This window comes from Uloborus diversus, chromosome 7, assembly GCF_026930045.1.
Source record: "Uloborus diversus isolate 005 chromosome 7, Udiv.v.3.1, whole genome shotgun sequence".
NCBI lineage: Eukaryota > Metazoa > Arthropoda > Arachnida > Araneae > Uloboridae > Uloborus > Uloborus diversus.
Window position 1 is genome coordinate 158,706,442 of NC_072737.1, and position 20,604 is coordinate 158,727,045.

Genomic DNA, 20,604 nt, shown 5'->3' on the forward strand with positions numbered 1-20,604 from the left:
CTTTATTTTACAGTATTCTTTTTCTTGTTGTTTTTTAATGTTAATTTAGTTGAATTTTCTATTTTAATTATGAGTTCGGTTTGTGATGTTGTCCAAATGTATCAATTGAAATTTTTGAATGAATCTTCTTTTTCTTTTTCGTCAGGTCGTCCAACGTTTGGACGTACCGGAGTCCTAAATAGATTTTTTATATTTAAACTAATTGAAAATAAAGAGGTTTTTTTAGAATTTTTAAGGGAAATTGGTTTACTTAAGAATGAAATGTTATGTTCTAGATGTAATTCTGTTATAAAAATTAAAAAAACTAAAAAATGTTCAGATGGGTTAATTTTTTTTTGTAGAAAGGTTATTGGGGGTGTTGTTTGTGGAAAAGAAGCAACGATCAGGAGTGGGTCATGGTTTAGTTCTAGCAAGTTGAAAATAGAGGAGATTTTTTTGATAACATATGAGATTTTAATTGGGACCAAAACTGCTGATATTGAAAGTCAATATTTTTTTTCATCACAAACTTTAGCCGATTGGCGAAATTATATTAATGAAGAAATATTAAATTACATTGAATTAAAATCCGAACAAATATTCCTAAGAGCGGAACATATGTGCACTGCCTCACGTGAGGAAGTAAAAGAAAAGTAAAAAAGGTAAGTGAACATATTTTGAATTATTGTGTTTTTAGTGTGTTTCTGGTAGTTTGTATTTTGGTCTGGTTGGCATTTTTGTAGCACAAAAATGGTGTTAATTTCACATAAAATCTGTGACTTTATTGTATACTGAACGGAGGAGATCTGTGACTTATATCCGACTGTGATGTATATTAAAAGTCGGAGGGATAACGGACCGAGCGGCAGCGAGGTCCTGGCGAGCCCGAGGTCTCATAGTACTTTCGTAATGAGACCGAGGCAGGGCCGGCGAGCCGAGGTCTCATTACGAAAGTACTATGAGACCTCGGGCTCGTATCCCGGAGAAACAACGGAAAAAAAATAATGCATTAATTTCATTAAATAATTAATGACATAATTTGAATTTTTCCTGTTGGCGCTAAAAAAGCATCGCTAAGAACGATGTATGACATATGACGTCATACATAGTTTTCTTGGCGACGCTTTTTTGGCGCCAACAGGAAAAAGTCGACAAGAGGGGGGTATATCAGATTTGTTCCGGGAAGAATGTAATAAAATAAGTTGTATTACCAGCTTTATTTCTCATGACAGGAGATGCAAAATTTCCAAAAATTTTGAGGTAGTGGAAACAAATCGTTTTTTTTTCCTAGAAAATTTAAAAAACAAAATGGAAAAAATGATTTTTTTACGTATTAATATGTAGTTTACTAGTTGTGCTTTCTTTGAAAACATAAAAAATGTTAAATGTTTGAAAATATATATGCAATTGATATTATTTTTTCTTTTTAACAGAAATATGCACCAAAGTTTAAAACATATTTAAAAAATTTGTCAGTAACCTTTTGTTCAAAACATAAAAAAATATTGAAAATTTTAAAATCATAATTCAAATGTTAGTTTTGATTAAGATGTAATTTTTGTTTGTTGTTCAATAAATGTTCTTTTGCACAAATTGCCTTTTTTTTTCTTTGTTTGTAAATTGAGATTTTAAACAAAAAGTTGTTGTTTTTTAAAAAAATTTCAAGTTACATATATTTTTTTGTGTCGTGCACATATCTCGGCTCAGAGCAACAGTAAGACATCTAATCCCAGAAATAACACTAATTTATCTTACTATTGCTCTGAGGCAATTATATATACACTAGGGTGTTTCGAAAAAATAGATTTCTTGATTTCGGAATTGTGTTACCTCTCAAAAGTTGCAGTTTGGTATCCTCAATTAGGTAAAAATAATAATTCTAAGTTGACATCTTCAGTTCATGCAGGAAGCTGAAAATTTGAAAAAAATATGCTAAAAATTGATTTTTAAAAAAAATAATAAAATAAGTTTTTTAAAAAAATATTTTTGTAATGCAACAGCCATAAATTGTCAGTATATAGCGTAGTTTGAACCTAAAAAACATTTTAAAGATCTAACATAAGATCTTTCGTTTGTGCATACGCCTTAAATTGGGGTAAAATCTTCTGTCCAATATAAGGCGTAAGTACAAACTAAAGATCTTATATAAAAGCTATAAAATGTTTTTTAGGTTCAAACTATGCTATATATTGACAATTTATGACTGTTGCATTATGAAAAAATACAAAAACTAATTTTATTATTATCTGAAAATTTCAATTTTTAACATTTTTTTTAACTTTTAGCCTTATTTGCAAATTGAAGATAACAACTTAGAATTTTTTTATTATTTTCCCCCCATTGAGGTGCCAGACTACAACTTTTGAGAGGTAACGCAATTCTGAGATAAAGAAATCGATTATTTCGAACCACCCTAATATCCACACCCATTAAATTGAACACTTCCACTCAATAATAATATTGATTGACTAATTTGGTCCTGTGCATGCATAACAGTTTAAGTGAGAAAAACAGCAAATAACACTTGGTACTCTGGGAAATTAAATTATCTTACAGTTTGCATTATCAAAGTTAGTGTTTTAATGTAGGATACTGAACATTAAAAAATTTTAAACTAAAAAAGCATTGGGAAGTAAGTATTGTAATTTTTTGTATTATTTCTGGTACATTATTTTGTATCAGAAATGTTCAACTTTTCCTGAGTAGAAATAAATCTCTTTAGAAAAATTCTCCTCCTCCCCATTTTAGTTACTTTTTCTAACCATTCCTATCTCTAAACTTGGCTGCATATTGTTGTCAACTAAATTTTACATTTTTTCATATTTCATTCAAGAGAGTAGTAAGAAAAAGGGTTCAAAATGACAATAAGAAGAAGTAAAATGAGAAATAACAACATAATAATAGCACAAATTGCAGATTTTTATAGACACATGTTTCGATGTTCCAAGGCACACCTTTTTCAATGCAAAATATGTGAGCTTATAAATGAAAAGACATCACATGTATCTGCAGTAATCTGGAATTTATGCTATCATTTGTTATTTTGTATTTTACTTTTTCAAACACAAAGGTATTTATTTAACTTTATAAGAAAGAAGGTTGATATCATTCATTATGAATTATGCTATCATTTGTTATTTCGTATTTTACTTTTTCAAACACAAAGGTATTTATTTAACTTTATAAGGAAGAAGGTTGAGGACAAGTTCAATATTTTAAATAAGGAATTGAAACAAACATTGAAACACTTACTGTGCAACAGTTGAAATATGTATGCTTTTAATGTTATGAAAATCTTAATGAAAACATTCTGATGAAATGCTGTTAATAATTGAAGAAAAAAGTAATAAAAATAACTTACTCACAAATATTAATTCAAGAGAATTTAACGTACATGTTCTTGATTTTTATTTTTAAAATTTTTTCTTCAGTGCTTTCCGTGATAGCCGCTTCAGTCCCATAACGAGGGAAGAATTTCCAAAGCTCCATGTTTCAGTTTCAATTCTTCGCCATTTTGAAGATGGACAGGATTATCTTGATTGGCAGGTGTGAATTTTTCTTTGTTTAAACTTGTAATTCATATTACAGTAGAGTCTCAAAAGTCCAAGGTTCTGCGTATTTTGAGTTGCTTTGTTGAAATTTTTAAGGTATGCTTTCTATAGACTAAAAATGTTTTAATCTGAAAATTGAAATATTTTTCTATGTAGAACTTTTCGAATAACATACAATAAGGTAATAAAAATGTATTGAAATATTTATGTCAATAACACTAGCCAAGAGGCATGAAATACTCGTTGACTGTTACTGTTGGAGATGGATTGAGAGATGCGTTGGAGGAAGTGAAGTAAGTTGATGCAAAAAAACCTCCCTTGAAATTAAAACATTGTTTTGCCTCAAAAAACGAACAAGCAGCCCTTTTTGCATTGATTTTTTATATATTTTTATGAGAAAAAGGAAAAGCAGACATGAACAAAAATATAAGTGACATGCTTATGTTTTATATTTATTTACCAGCGTCGAACAATCGAAAAGTCAGTTAATCCTTCTTTATCTTGGTTTATCCATTCCAGACATGACCACAGTAAATGAATTTCCGTGATGTAGAATTCTTCATTTATAAATCAAATAGTTTCCTAGCATAGAAAACGTAGTGCAACTTTTAAACTTCATTTCTGCACTTAGATTGTTCGTTTGTTGCCTAGAAACTTATCCTAGGTGTCATGACCGCTTGAATTAAAATGCTTATTTATGACACTGGTTGCATGCATTATTCCATCCATATTGCAAGAGAGTAACATTTTATTCTAGGGATATTTCTTTTGGTAGCTTCCTGAAGCTCTGTTATTACTTAGTATAGATGATCTTCTGCCAAATTTTTTTCTCACGGTGATTTATACCCATCTCTCTGCATTAATCATATCTATGAAATATTTACCCTAAGCGGTTACAAATGGTAGTATACAAGAAAGGAGAAACTTCTAAATCACATTCTTTCTTTTTAAAAGTTGATTTAGCCTCTTCAAAAATAATCACTAACGGTTTATTAACAATGGTTTTCACTCATATGTTACTTTTTGCTGCTACGGACCTTTTAGAAATTTTAGGCTACAAGATCTAGATTATCATCAATACTTTTTGCTTTTAAAATTAAGCTGGTGCATGGTTAAACATCAGTGCTAGCTCTATTACAAATAATCACACATTTAATTTTTTTGCTAATCGATGGAATTCTTTAAATTTCAACCTTATTATTATTCATGGAGTTCCCCTTTTAATGATTATTCATTTTTTTCCCCCTGAGTTTTAGGAAGAAAAATATAATATTTTTAAAGAAAGACCCATGTTTGTTAAAAACAACTTTGTATTTTTTGCTCAGCATTCTTTAAATTGTCTATTGTTGAGGAGGTAGTAAGTAATATAGAAAATCAATAGAGCTGCTGTTTGGATATTGCTGCTCAGTCTCAGAAATGTTGTAATGTAATGTAAGCTTACATTTCCATGTGCAAGCAGAAAAACACAGTTAACTTTTTAGTACATAATCTTTCTTCTGCATCCTACACAAGAATTAAAAAATTTCATTTGAACTGTTTTATAAGTTTCTTCACTGAGAAAATATACATGATCTCAATAAACCATAAAAATCTAATGAATCATTTATACAACCTGTAATAAAATTAAACCGAGAGGAAGCAATTCCTTATTAGTAATCTAATGATGAAAAGTTGATATTCTTTTAAAATATCTTTGTTTTGTTAGAGTTTAAAAATAAATAAAATAAAAGCATTTTCAAGAAAAAATTTGTAGATTTCCCTGATTTTCAATTTTTAAATTGGCGGAATTCCGCAAAAATCTTTTTTTTTTTTTTTTTTTTTTAGCAATCATATGTATGATAATTTCGCTTTTAAAAAAAATATTTTTAGACAAGTTTTTGTTTAGACATGTTTGCTTATTCTGTCGGCTTTAGCATCAACTTCTTGATTGCATGATTTCGAATTAACTTGCCATTTGCATTTTCATTTGGATTAAAATATCTTCAGATAGGATTAACTAGTTTACCCGCCTCTTCCTTTGTTTATTTTGGCACTTAGTAGTTATCATTTTGTTGTAACTTTGCTTTCAGAACATAACACAACTAAGCAACAACTAAGCATTCTGTGTTGCATTAGGTAGCTAAATTTCCATGAAAGTTTACAAAAAACATATATATATATATGTATATATATATATTTCAAGCAGTTTAAATGGCAATGTGCTTTCATTTGGTTGATTCAATTTGAATATGTTTGAAATTTTTATTGCTATTTTACGTTTAACCACTGGTCTCACATTCATCTGGTTGGTTAAATTTAAATCTATTTCAAATTGTTATTGGTATTTTATATTTCGCCAACTGATAAGATTAGAATATCTTAATTCATCTTGGTTTCATTTGTTCTGTATTCTTCCTTATTTTCCTCATCTTTTTAAAACCTACAGAACCTTGTCTCTCTTTATGCATAGTTTGTACACTTTTAAAAAGTACACTGCAAGTTCGTACTTTTTTTTTATCTTTAAGTCCTTGTATTTTGGGAGTTATTTTTAATAAAGATACATTTGAACAACTCAAGATATTTATTTATTTTTTGCCATCATTTTCCACGGAATTTCTCAGATTTTTTTTTATGTACTCCCCAAAACCTAATCCCCCCCCCCCAAAATCTGATTGTTGCGAGAAACTTTCTTTTTTGAAAAACCGGCATCACACTTAGACTTATTTAAGTCTTCCATTTCACTGAATTTTCACATTTGATGTAACTCTTTTAATAAAAACATTGTTTTTAGCAACTTTCTAGCATAGAGCTCGTGCTTTGTCCGAAAATTCAAAAATTGCATGCAATGTTTGAGATTTCAATCCTTTTGCATCTTGTCCAATTTTAAATTATTTTGAAAATTTGGAAGCTAGTTTAACATGTGCCACTTCAAATCTGTTTATTTTATTTATCATTTTTAATGCTTATTTTTTGAAATTTTTATTTAAGTTATTAAATAATTGACCACGGAAATCAGCGCCAATATTTGCCAAATCTGCTACTTCAAATATTGGCACTCTTAAATCATATGTACCTTAGAAACTATGTTTTCGAAGCCACACTTTTGTAGACATGAAAGACTGAAAAATCATGACTTGTATAAAATGAACAAGCATTAAGAGAGCATTTTAGCATATGTTTTCTAATATGCACCCTGACTGCACATAATTTCTGTGAAAGTTTTATAAAACAATGTTTTTAAAATTATGTTAAGATATTGATTTTATTGATGTAAAGGTGATATTTTATTGATATAAGGAGCTAAATTGCCAATAATTTTAGTCTCTTTAAATCAGATTTAAATCAAGTAAGGTAGGTGCGGGTAATAAGGCCTACCTAAGGGAGATTTGGAATAAAATGGGAAGAAAAGGATCCGAATCAGCAAATTGCAAATTTAATTAAAGTACCATTCAATTACTACACGAAAATAACAAAAAACGGCCTTTCTTGCCGAAAACCAAGCATAAAATTAATTATTTTAAAAAAACCTTGCAATTAGGCCTTATTATACTACGGTAGGGTAATAAGGCCTAATATTTTAAACACTCGTAAATAATCAAAATAAGCTATTAACATTGGTAATTGAAATCATTTGTAATATCCTTAAGCATTACTCATGCTGAAAATCTTCAAAATAACAAAAAAAAAAAAAAAAAAAAAAAAAAAAAAAAATTGAAAAAATTAATTTAAATTTTTGGCATCTTGAATTCAAATTATGCTTTTCGCAATCACGAGCGTGTGTGTTTGTGTAGGCGCATGTGTGTGGGTGCGTAAGTGTATGTATGCATGTGTGTGAGTGAGTGTTGTGTACGTGCGTGTGCGTGTAGGAGTTCGTGTGTGTGTGTGTGTAGAGCGTTCGTGTGTGTGTGTAGGGCGTTCGTGTGTGTGTGTAGGCGTTCGTGTGTGTGTGTGTAGGCGTTCGTGTGTGTGGGACATGGACGCCACCCGCCCAGCAAAGGTGGATTTCGGGGGACAGTGCTCAGGACCAGCCGCGCCGCCGCCGGTGGACGGTGGTGCTGCAGCCCTGGTCCAAGCTGAAAAAAGGAACCACAACGCCAAAGACAGTCAAATGAAAGCAATAAGCAATCGTGATTGCCTCAATAAAAAATAACAGCCGTCAGGGCACTCAAAAATATCTTCGTCATCGGCTGTCAAACCGACGCATTGTTCATGATACCACCTGTTGCATTTTGAACAGGGCCTCATGTCGATCATTTTTATCCTCCCTCACAAGCGTGACAGTACCAATTAGCACTCGTTTTTTTTTTTTTGGTATTTTTTTTTATCGTCTTTCTTTGAAGGTTGACGTCATTTTTTGCTTTTTTCTCTTTTCTATATTCTTCAAACAATTTCTTTGGTGACTTTTAATTCCTCGATAATTAATAGATTATCTTCTTAAAATTGATGTTTTTTCAGTATTTTTTACTGGAGTACGCATAAGCTCCTGAAATGCTTTTTTTTTTAGTTGGGCTAGTGGTACATTGTCCTCTTCATCGTCCGAACTAGAACCGTAAACCATGCCGTACGTCGTTCCAGGAAGTTTGTTTTTGGTACTATTAATTATTTCATCTTGTGCTGTCGATGTGGAAGGCCTTGGGGTTATTGGCGTGAGGGAGGTGCGAGGTTGCGAATTTTTTTCTTGAAATTTGTCAGCTTCGGGAGCTGGAATTTCTGTTAATACAGACGGAGCAAAAGCTGTTTCTGAAATAGCCTGTGGATTCAATGGATACAAACCAGTGGCTTTAAAGCCGCTTGTAATGTTACTATGTGTCATGCATTTAGACCAGACATTTGAAAGAATAACATTAAACGGTGCCTTGGTGAGCTTTTTGTTTGGGATTTGTTCTATAAATGATAAAACTTCTGCATCCCAGTGGTGTTCAAATGATCGATAGACGGCTTTATCAAGGGGTTGGAGTGTATGAGTGGTGTTCGAAGGTAAACCGTATAATGATATATCGAGAGAATCGGCGACTTCAACGATTGTTAAGTCTAGGTGACAAGCCGCTCCATGAAATATTAAAAGGGGACTTTCCTGCACTTTTAAATCTAGATAGGTGCTTTAGAAATTCTGTAAAAAGTTCATTAGTCATATAACCCTTTGTAGATTTTTCTACCAAAGAACCTGGTGGCAAATTGGTCATATAATTCTGTCTTCAACCGTTTGCCTTTAAATATTATCATTGGTGGTATAGCAGTACCAAATGCATTTACACATCCAGCTATTGTGACACTTTCGGCGTGTTCCGAAGACTTTTTTGTTAAGCTTTTGAGTTCTGGCCGGGTTCATAAATTGAGCTTTTCGTCTAGATATTTCCGGGTGTCTTTTCATAAATGCTTTAAACCAATCTTTACCAGCAACTTTAGCAAGTTTATTAAAATTATGCTTTATGTTATTAAGCTCCCAAATTTAAAAACCAAGCGTCGGAGAATATGTGGTGTCACAGGCAACCCTACTTACAGCAAACCTCAAAATTCTGATGACAAGATCAGCTTCCTGGTCATCACTGAGAATAGATTTTCTACCAAGTGTTTTTTTCAAACTTCCGGTCTGGAGATGGTTTCTAATGGTTCTCCTGGGAACATTATACCTCACAGCTGCTTTATATGAGCTCAGCATACCTCCTCTTACTGCTTGGACAGCCGACACTAAGTCATTATCAGACCACAGTGCTCGTTTGGGGCATCGTGATGTAGGCACTAAAATAAGAATGAACCAAGTCGTAAACAGCCGCAATTACTAATAAACACTCATACCATGTTGAGAAAGGTTCAAAATAAGATGCACAACTGAAAAACTACGTTACAAAACTAGTATGTTGTGGCCATCACGAAACTTTCTTCTATATTTTTCCTTTTTCTGATCCCTCCCCATGCTTGACGAGGAAGCAATATTCCTAACAGAAACAAAATTACACATGCAAAAACTTGACGACCATCCCAATTCGCAACTCCAACGAACTATAGGGGGCACTGCAGTCACTGTCTAATGGCGGAATTGAAAACTAAAACAAACGCATGTGGTAACGAAGAAAATGCTAAAAGTGTTGTGATTTTTGTTCGTATGTATGATTTTTTCGCTTTATTCGTTTGAAAAGATTTTTCAAAGTCTTTTGGTTATTCTGACCCATATAGAAAGAGATTAGAAACCAAAAAGTATTACGAAAGTAAACAATTAATGCAGAACACACAGTAAGTTGTTCTGAAGCAGCCATTTTCACGATGTTGAATTCGGAATTCATAAATTTTTGGTTCGCTTCGAACGGCATTTTCATTTTGTACCGTTTTTTCTATACATTAGTACATATTAAGTTCAGTTTCGTGACATTTCCAGCATTTGTTGACATTTTTGTCACATAGTGCACATACGTGGCAGACTGTCAAGAGTAACGTTTAACACTAGATAATTTATTTCTATGACTATATGATTGGATATCCAAAGAAATCATGCATTTAATTCATTCGTCATGGAAATGATTTACCCAATATGCGAAATCTTGTCAAGATACATTATTCTTTCACATAATTTCAAAACCATACCCCTATAAACAGATTTTTGGCGAACTTTTATTTTTTATTGTTCAAATTCTTAACGTTCTTTCTGGATTTTTCAATCTGTTCTGCGATAAATATTTTCAAGAAAATTTATTTGCATACTGTCTATTCCAGTAGGATACTGTAGTAACAAAGGTTATTTAAATCATTTATGTAGAATTAGGTTAAGGAAAAGTGTCCAGTCAATGTTGTTAAGTTCGTTTTTTTTTCATCGAATTGAAAAACTGATATTTATTCAAATTCACTCAGAACAAAATAAATAAAATGTGTACTCACAGTTTATATATGGTGGTAGTTTTCTTTTCAGTTGATTGACCATTATTTCTTTTTACTTATCGAATTCTGTAATCTTACTATCATTTTATTCCACTCATGATAAAAATTAAAAATGGTTTAACTAAAAACGCGAAAACTCGCCAAGGCTACTTTGCTTGCACAATACTAAAACTACTATAACCCTAAACAAATTTGGCGAAACCTTTCAGCTGAGAATAAAAGGAATAAAGTAAATTCTTTCTCGGTTAAACATTTTTCATTTTGTTCTACGATAATAAATTCAAGAAAATATTTTGCATACTGTCCATTCCAACTAAATGCTGCTGTAAAATATGATTAGTTAAATTAATTTAAGATTAAAAAAAACTCATATTCTTACAAATTCATACAAAACAATAAAAAAATTTACCTGGTATAACGTTATCCAATTTTGTTAATCCAGAGTTTTCTTGTTTACGCTTCCACCATTTAATACTTTTTTGAAAGAAATAAGAAAAACTAACATTATTTTGAGAAGCTCGAGAATACTACTAAGGGACGAATTATTTTCTGTAGCTGAAAGCGAACTAAGACACATCGATTGCGTTAATAAATACTCAGAACAAACTGCCTGTGTTTGCGTCAACAGACACACGTGATGCGCAACGTGGCAATGTTTTAGTTGCATTCGCAGTTTTATAAATCACCGCAAGGTAACGTATTCGAGCGCTGGAGTTCCGAATGTCTGAATTATTGTAAAAACAAAACAAAGAGCGAAAATTGAAAGTTACTTTAAAAGCCTTACTTGAATTAAATACAAATATTTTATTTATTAACAAACATAAGATGGCAACAGTTAAAAATTTTGAATCATTGAGATAATATTTCCGATCATTTCCATACAATTAAAATCACGAGAAATACGCAGACGACAATCTATTACGATTTATCTTTCTTATTGTTGCATTAATAAAACTATTTTTATTCGCAAAAAAAAAAATAAAAAAAAAATCAACACCTCTTGGAGCGATTGGAGTCAAAATTGAACCAAAGCCTGTTTACGTATGGATTCACATATATTCCAAATTTCAACCAGAACGTAGCATTACTTCTTGACATAGGGCACTCACAATGGAAAAAAAGAACGGGCGATTGCGCTACCCCCTTTTTAGCTGTTGACACCAAAATAAAATCAGCTCTTATACCCACTAAGGGCTACTTGTCAAAAATTTTTTGCTTGATTCCGTTCGTTATTTCTTGAGATACAGCAGTCACAATTGACTACAAAAAACGTTCTATAGCTCAACCCCCCTTTGGGTTATTGACACCAAAATTGAATCAGCACCTGCTCCTGTTAATGGCAACATATGGACCAAATTTTGTTTGATTCCGCCAGTTACTTCCTGAGGAATAGCAAGCACGCGTAACTCAAAAAACGTCCCATTGCTCCACCCCCCTTGGAGGAATTCGCGCCAAAAACTAATGGGCACAAGTTCACATACGGGCACATATGTGTACCAAATTTCGTTCGATTTCATGCGGTAGTTTTTGCTGTAGAGCGGCCACAAAAAACTGGTCACACACAGACGTGACACACATACATACACACACACATACATACACACACACATACACACACACACACAGACAGACAGACATTTTCCAAAAATGGTCGAAATGGACTCAGCACACCTCAAAACGTTTGAATCCGTCAAAATTCGAAATTCGAAAATTTGCACGAATCCAATACTTTCTTCTATATATTAGATATAGAAGAAAGTAAAAAAGGAGTATAATAAGGCCTACGGTCAACTTTCGTAGGCCTTATTAGCCGCTGACGTCGAATTTAAAAAAATACAAAAAAGTACAATAATTCGATCATATTATTTCCCTCAGACATGAAATATCGATAGAAGCATTCACGACAGATAACTGTAGCGCAAAACTATGCATAAAAGTATGATATTACAAAAATTACTTACATTTCAATCTGATGATTTTTTATTATTCGTGTCTTACAAGCGTTCCGTGAAAATGAATCTGGGCTCGCTGGTCAAAACAACTAAGCATGGCGTTGCGACCAGTTTGAGGTGCCATCTGGGAGTGTAAACTATCTACGATAGCGTTTTTGAGCGGCCACAACCATTTTAAATTATATTTTCGCTGTTTAGGCCTTATTACCCGACAGGCCTTAATACCCGCACCTACCTTATATCTGATTTATTTATTTATTTTCAGTGCATTTTTTAAGAAATAGTTAGCTTCTTTAAACTTCTTTAAAAATATATTTCACATGAAAACCAGTTTTTAAAACTTTGAAAACATTTCTTAAGTCTATTTAAAAAAAAAAAAAAAAAAAAAAACCTTCACTACTATTTTATTTTATAGTAAATATTTTTTCCCCACTCCTTTTAACTAGATTGGTATGCATGGCATCCGAATTGAATTCAACACTGAAAAGGGTTACAAGCGTACTGCCACATACCTTCCTGAAGTTGCTCCAGAACAAGGTTTGTTTTGTTAAAAAAAGTAATTGTTTATTTGCAATAGTTTCTGATATTTCATGTGTATGTTTGTGTGTGTTTTAATTTTATAAAAGAGCACAAGATATTTCTTATCTATGCAGTTATTGTTTTTTCCTGTTCTTTTTAAATGAGGTGTAACAAGCCTTCTCTTCCACCAAGGGAAAAAAAAATACACATGAAGAAAAATATATATTTATTGAATGCATGAAAATTAAGTATTTGGGTTCTATTTGTAGCTAAATTTAAGTTGCAAAATAGACTTAACTAATGAAAATAGTCCTTTCGTAAAATGCAAGCCGAAATCAGCCGAAATTTTTTTTTCAAAATCCATTTTTGGATAGCACGCGAAAGTTGCGTAGTGAGCTAGTTAGCACTCACCAAAAATTTCTTGGATATTAAAAAATATCTAGCCAGCCCTATTTGACACTGAAAAACCGAAAAAAAGGAGAAAAATGATTTTTTGTCAAAAAATTTTTTTTAAAAATAAATTTCAAATATTTGGCTGAAATTCAACGAAAATGTTAGGTAATGAGCCATTTCGAGTTTATAAAATGTTTTATTGATTTTAATGAGGATTAAACCACTCCTTTCTGACATCAAAAATTGGTGAAAAATGAAAAAATATTGGATTTTTTTAAAAACCAATATGAATATTATTTTTCAAAATTCATTCATAAACTGATTAATTTGATAGCACTATTTATCATAGTAATTATTATTAGGCAATAGAGTAATACATTTTCTAGAAGTACATGTAGAAAAAATAAAATTTGGAAAAAAAATCTCCAAATTTGATTTATAATCCCTCATACATGATGAATTTTATTTTTTTGAATAATATTGTCTCTTGTTACCAAATGATGTTATTAAATATCCTTGTTATCAAGTTCTTTCCTAGCTTGAAATTCGACACGAATATATCCATCTCGTGCAGTTTCACTACAAACTTTTATTGGAGCTTCAGTTATTAGTTTCACACAACGTTACACAGCATGCATGTGACAAGGAAATTTCTTGTAAAAGGTGGCTCTGTTACAACAGTTTGCCCCATCAACTAAATCAAGAAATCAATGACTTCTAATTAAGTTGAGGATGTTAAAAAAAATCGTACACCATCCGAGCTCTTTGTCTTCTTATTTCTAGAGCTGAGAAGGCGCCTAATTGTTAATTCCCGAATGTATTTTCTAGAGTCAAACAACATTGTCAGCAGTAGCTGTTCGGGATGAGCTAAATATGCATTTTTTTCAGAAAACCTTGAATATTATATACTTACGTTGTCTGGAAATTGCCTTGCAAGAGAAATCCTTTTCCAAAAATGTTGGGCACCATTCTGGCAGTTTGGTTTTCATTTTTATTTCTAACCACATTGGAGCATAAACTAGCATTACATACTTTACAAGCAGTGTAAAATTTTCTGTGAACTTGGAGTGCCTATATATATGCGTAACAAACGGTTTGCAGTCGTCAGCCATCATGCATGACTGAGTTTGCCTGGACTACTCTCAGCAACGTTAGAAGATTAACTACATCCTTTATGGCAAGACAAATGCGATACAAATACTGTTGTTGAGTACTTAAATTTTTCATACCTTCCATATCCAGAAGATTGCAGTCAATTTAATCAAATTTGACCACTGGATATTTTTCTCAATCTCTAAGAAGTTGTCTAATAGCACCAGTATAGGAATGTGGTCTCTTTGTGCAACTATCCATATTCAAAATAAGATGCCTCAGTGGCAACTCATTAGTATGCAGCACACATATATATTCCTCTGTAAAAGTCTTTTGACATATGTCTCAAGTAAAAGAATTATTCCACCTTTCAATTCCGTATTTACATTTGTTTCGTCGCATCCAATAACCGATAAGTAGAGCAAGCTCATACTATACTTTTTTGCAAGGCCTATAATACCTTGCAAAATTTCTTTTGCACTTTCACCAGCTGCTAGCGAGGCATGACTGATGTGCTTGCCACCTGGTGCTTGCTACCAGGAAACTTTCATTCTCCCAAGATGGGCACTGGACACAAGAAACCATTTAATTGCTTACTCCCAGCTGTGGTGAAGAATTGCTGCATTTCCTGTCGGGGTTTCGTCTCTATTAAGGAAGTGGCAAAAGGGGGTCATAAAGTTGAGACACAAATATCTTGAGAAAAGGAAGAATATTTGTGTTCAATTTGGTCAGTTAAAAGGACTTCAGAGGATTTATTTTTTTAATACTTAAGTGTTCTATTTGTCAAACCTAACTAAAATAGTAGTAAACTAATCTTATGAATAATAGAAACAGTTGAGCGCTGTTTATTAACCAGAAGCCACAATTGGAACTGCAGATTAAAAATTAGCATCTTGTATCACTATTATTATTTGAGTGTGTGCATTTTTAAAAATTAGCCAACAAATGTCGCATAAAATTGATTGAATTTTCAATATATATTCGAAATAATGCATCATGTAACATTTCAGTATTAGTACTTATTTTGAAACTACGTTTTAAACTAGTGTTATTAAAAATTTTTTTTTTTCATTTTTTTCGTGTTTCAGTTTTAAGAGGCGCAGCTACGTATTCTACGGAATGTATAAAAGTCTTTGAAGGTAGCAACTGATTTACTGACTGATACTTCTACTGTTTGCTGGAACTAGTTTCAGATTTATTTATTTTTTGAAACATTCCCCCCCCCCTTTTTTTTTGAAAAAATGTATATTTTTGCCCTTTTTTAAATTTTTTAAGGCCAAATAGGGTCAGCTAAAAATTAAACAAATTTAGCGAAATTTTTTGAAGGTGATAACAGATCCCCATATAGCAACTGTTCCACACTATCCAAAACCAGATTTCCAAAAAAAGTTTTTTGGCTCACCCTAATATACAGTATAACCTCGATTTAACGATTCTTAAGGTACTGGAAAAGTTACGGTTAATCAAGAATACCGTTAAATGGAGGAGCATAGACATTCAATGCAGTAAATTTTGGACCAGTGAAACCATTAAATTGAGGGTATCACTAAATCGAAGTTATACTGTATATGATTGAAGACATACCATGAGAAAGACAATTATCAATGTCACGATTTTCTCTGGCAGATTATTGAATTTCCTTTTACCAAATTCAGTTTCTATATGAAAATAACAATTGTAGTTTACAATTTTTATGCTAATTAGTAACAAGATATGAGCTGATGGAAATGAGCTGCTAGTAGTGATTGCAATACTGGTATACCTGTGTACTGAATAATGGTATTTCAAGATATCTTGCAATTTTTTAATACTAGTATTTGCTGAGGAAAATACCAGTAGTTTTGCTATTTACTCAAAATAATAAATAGTTTTCAATTTAAGAGTGTTCCATTTAGCTTATTAAATATCTTTTATTGTTTTAAATGTACGTTTCTTTTTCAATGAGACAGTATGAAAATCAATCTGTTGATGCAAAAATTTGGCTTCAAAACCACGGCTAAATATAATATAAATAAGTAAAAGTATCTGAATGATTACAATGTGATATTTTCATCACCAGGTGGGGTAATGAACTACATTTTTGTGCCTGTATGTCCCCCATGTTTTTACTTTTACCTCTTCCATAACCATTCACTTGCCCTTTTGTAAAAGTTTTCAAGTATAATTACAAATACATTTGTGCTTTGATTAAATATTTAATTTTTATAGTTCTTGCTGCAGCTAATGTGAGCCAGGGACTGCGTTAAGCATTCGCCAATGCGCCAAAGGCAATAAAATCGTAAATTCGGCGAAAAAAATTAGAATTTGGCGAATTTATTGGCGAACAGAAATTTCTCTAAAATATACACAGAAGAAAAAAAATCTCCCTTCAAATGTCAATCTAGATAAAAATTAGGTCAGTTCACAATATTCGGACCCCTAAAAACGGACCCTTCGCAAAATTCCGACCCCTAAAAACGAACCTTTCACAAAACTCCCAGACTAGCAATCACTGAAAGTTGTTTTATCCTCAGACCACTCCGAGCGGAATGAGGTGCGCGCATGCGCGTTAGAATCGGATCGGAGCGTTACCGTCCATTGGATCGGTGGAAGGATGACGTTTGCCTCTCGCTGATCGGATATCGAGGGCGCAGCGTTGCTACCCAGTAGAAATTGTTGGCGGATGCCTTGTTGAATGGCGCGTTACTTTCATTGTGTTCGATGTCTGAAACATCGGAGTAAGATAGGAATGCAGTCTTTACTTCATTAAAAGCTTTTATTTCTACTCTCAAATATTTTTAAGAATGATAAATATCGTTTTAAGTTGTTTTTAGCCATTTTCCTTTGAAAAAATACATATGATTTGTGGAAAAACTACTTAATTTGCATTTTTTTTCTCACAAAATTCCTAAAAACGGACAAATATTCCTGGATATACCCCTGTCCTTATCCTCGAAAAATTGTCAAAAATTAAGTTATACTTCACTCTCTGATTAAATATTTCTGCAGACAAAAATACATTAAAATGAGTAAAAGTTAGTCTTGGACTAAGACTTGGGAAATTTGGCTAACACTTTAAAAATTTGGCTAATTTACTGGCAAACAATTCGAAATCCTTAGCGCGATCCCTGTTAGCAATAACCTAAATGTTGCATTATTTGAAACTGATGCAAATGTTTCCTTAAAAACCTCACTAAGGTTCTGGGTAAATTTTTTCACACAAAGCCCTGTTTTATAGCGGTTTATTTTGCCTGCTTCATTTTGTTCGATTTCAAACACCCATTTTGGATCAATTGCCGCTCTTCTTTTTGGCAAATTTGCTAGTTCCCATATATCTTTCTTTTTTATTGATTATATCTCCAATTGTAGCGTCTATCCATTTCAGCTGTTCTTCCTGTGGTAGCATTTTCATTTCTTTCTAAGAAGTGGGTTCTTGAGCTAATTGAGCTGTTCTATAAGCAAATACATATCTATCTGGAGGTACACCCTTATTTGACCATTCAGAACGTCTACGTTTGTCTTTTTAACTTCACACCTAGGCTTATTTTCTTCATATAAATAAATTGCAAGTTACTTCATTAATTTGTTTTTCATCTTCATAAGCTCTTGTTAATATTTCATTGCTGCAATTGTTGACACAGAATACATTTCTTGTTACATTTACTTTGTTGCTTTTTTTATCCAATACAAGATAGCCTTTGATTTTCAGCGTAATCGCCAAGCATACTTTCTGTTCCTCTATTTTCTAATTTCTTTCTTTTTGTAGATGGTATGTAATGCATTATATCGTAACATTGCTACCAAATATTTCTAGCTGAACTGTCGTTTTTCTTCCATTATATGTTTCATAAGGAATCGAGTCACACGCTTTTGTTGGCAAACAATTTTGCAAATAGCACGCAGTTATTGCTGCAGCTACCCAAAACTTTTGATCTAATTTGGAATCCATGCATTTAACCATTTCAACCAAATATCTATTTCTGCAAATCATTTTGAGGTGAAGAATAGGGTACTGTTAGTTGATGTTTTATACCATCCATAATGAAATAATTCTTCAGCTTCTCATTTACGAATTTCCCACCTCCATCAGTATGTAGTACTTTAGGTATTCTTTCAAACTTAGTTTTCACATAATTGAAGAATATTCTTATCTTATCTGCAGCTTCATTTTTCTTTTTTAGCAGATAAATCTTGACTTGTCATCTTTCAAAGTCAGTATATAACGCATTCCACTAGGAGTTTGCTGACGCAATGCTCCGCAAAGATCAGAGTAAAATAGATCTCCAACTATCAGTGCTTTGTTTTCATTTTTCTGAGGATAAAGAGTTTGAACTATCTTTGTCTTTACGCAACATATAAACATTTAATTTTCTAATTAGTTTCCCATTTTAAGGCCTGTAATTAAGTTTATATTGTAGTTTTTGAATTGCTTGAGCCTCATGATGAATAAATATTCTGTGCCACAAATGTATACAGTTTGTATACAGTACGACTCTTCTGTAACTTTTCTTACAAAACAACTTCAATCTCTGTTGCTTAATATCTGTAAGTAGCATAATTTGGGTGCCGAAAAAGAAATATCCACAGATATTACTTACAATTTTTCCGCTTTTGATGGAAGATTTCTTTTTATTGATCATCCAAAGAGACAAGATTTTCAGGTTTCTCATTTTCCTGCACATTTGACTTTTTCTCCCGTTTTTTTTCTCTCTTCCACTTGGAATTTGCATTTTGAGTGGTAATGATGCTAACAAAAAATCATCATTTCAGAGGATTATACCAGTAAATATGTTAATATACCAGTAAATATTTTTTTTTTGTGTGTGTGAAGGTGCCACATCCTCCTTTGTTTGGTTGCTTCAAAAGTTTCTATTTTTTCTGCCAGTCAATAAAATTTTTTGAGTATGACTTGACGTATTATAAGGAATCTAATGTTGAATGTAGAAGAAAGATAATTGCATTCAAAAAAACTTTTTGTTTTCCTTTTTTCTATTTTTTTAGAGCTTTTGTGATGAAATGTACAATCTTTTTACATCCTGAATAGGAATTGGTATTTCTATTTTCAAAGCATTTGACAGTCATCTCAGAAAATCAGGCTAATCATTTTCATACTGTTTTCATAGAGATTTCAATTTATTTTTTAAAAAATATAGGGAAGCTAATTTAGAACATGTAGCTGAAACTTGTGTTCTTGTTTGATATTAGTGCACTAAAAATGAATTTTAACCTGATTATGATTAAAAACGTTTGTTATTGAATTTTTATTCATTTATATTAGTTTAGTTGATTAATAATGATGATGTTGCTAATTATGAACTTTGGAATTGCAAGAGAAAAAACTTTTTAGCTTTTACATCATCAACATTTATTTGGTTATGAATAAAATATATTTATTCATCTGAAGGAAAAATGAAATATTCATAAATTTTCAAGAATTTTCATAATGTTGCAGATCATGAGTAATGTTCCCCTACCATAAAATACCTAACTAGTGCACTAACCAAATACAAAGACAATTTCAAATGGTTTGACAAATTTTTTCTTTGTTAAGAATATCATTGTTCAGACAATAAGTTATGGGCTCCTCTGATGCATTATAATGCTCTTCAAAAAAGGAAGAAAAATAATAATTAATTTTGTGTGAGCACAACTTCTCCGTTGGAAAGCAAATAAAATTTTCTTGAAAATAGCTAAAAGATATGTGTCTATGTTTAATTCAAACAAGCATGTAATCAAACCAAGTCTCAAGTCCTTACTAATTTATGACTTCTCTCTCATTCATTCATTTATTTATTCTCATTCATTTATATTACCTCATTCATCATTATTATAAATTTATAACTTCTCTCATTCTTTTAAAAAAGTTATTTTGGATGTTTTTAGTCAAAATTCCTCAGTAACTCTTTCAGGGCCGCATTTAGGGGAGGGCAGGTGGGGCTACTGCCCCGAAGCCTCCACAACAAAGGGCCCCCCCACAATAAAATTTTCACAAAATCTCCTAACTTTCACGAGTCAGCAAATTTTACGTTTTTTCTCCCAGACACTTTTTTTTTGTATTTCTACAAAGAATGCTTGCAAAAAAATAATATTATTAGCAGTATATCAGAAAGCCCTGATTGCAAGTATCCATTTGCTATCAATTTTTTATTTGATCGAGCATTTTAGTGGCAATATATATATTTTTTGTTCATTTAATTTGTAATTTGTACTTTTGAGTCAAGGTATAGTGCCTAGAAGGGACATATTTTGTGTATATTGTTTTAAATTTCTAGTTCTTTAATAAGCTATTC

At 31.9% G+C, this 20,604-nt stretch overlaps 1 protein-coding gene across 1 annotated transcript in view; it reads left to right on the forward strand.

The window, feature by feature from the left end:
* LOC129226285 (nuclear protein AMMECR1-like) overlaps positions 1-20,604 on the forward strand; it is a 39,460-nt gene that overhangs the window by 14,627 nt on the left and 4,229 nt on the right. Inside the window, exons 3-4 of the mRNA XM_054860886.1 lie at positions 3,411-3,525; positions 12,778-12,868. Of these exons, the coding sequence (XP_054716861.1) occupies positions 3,411-3,525; positions 12,778-12,868 (206 nt within the window). The remainder of the gene's footprint in view (positions 1-3,410; positions 3,526-12,777; positions 12,869-20,604) is intronic.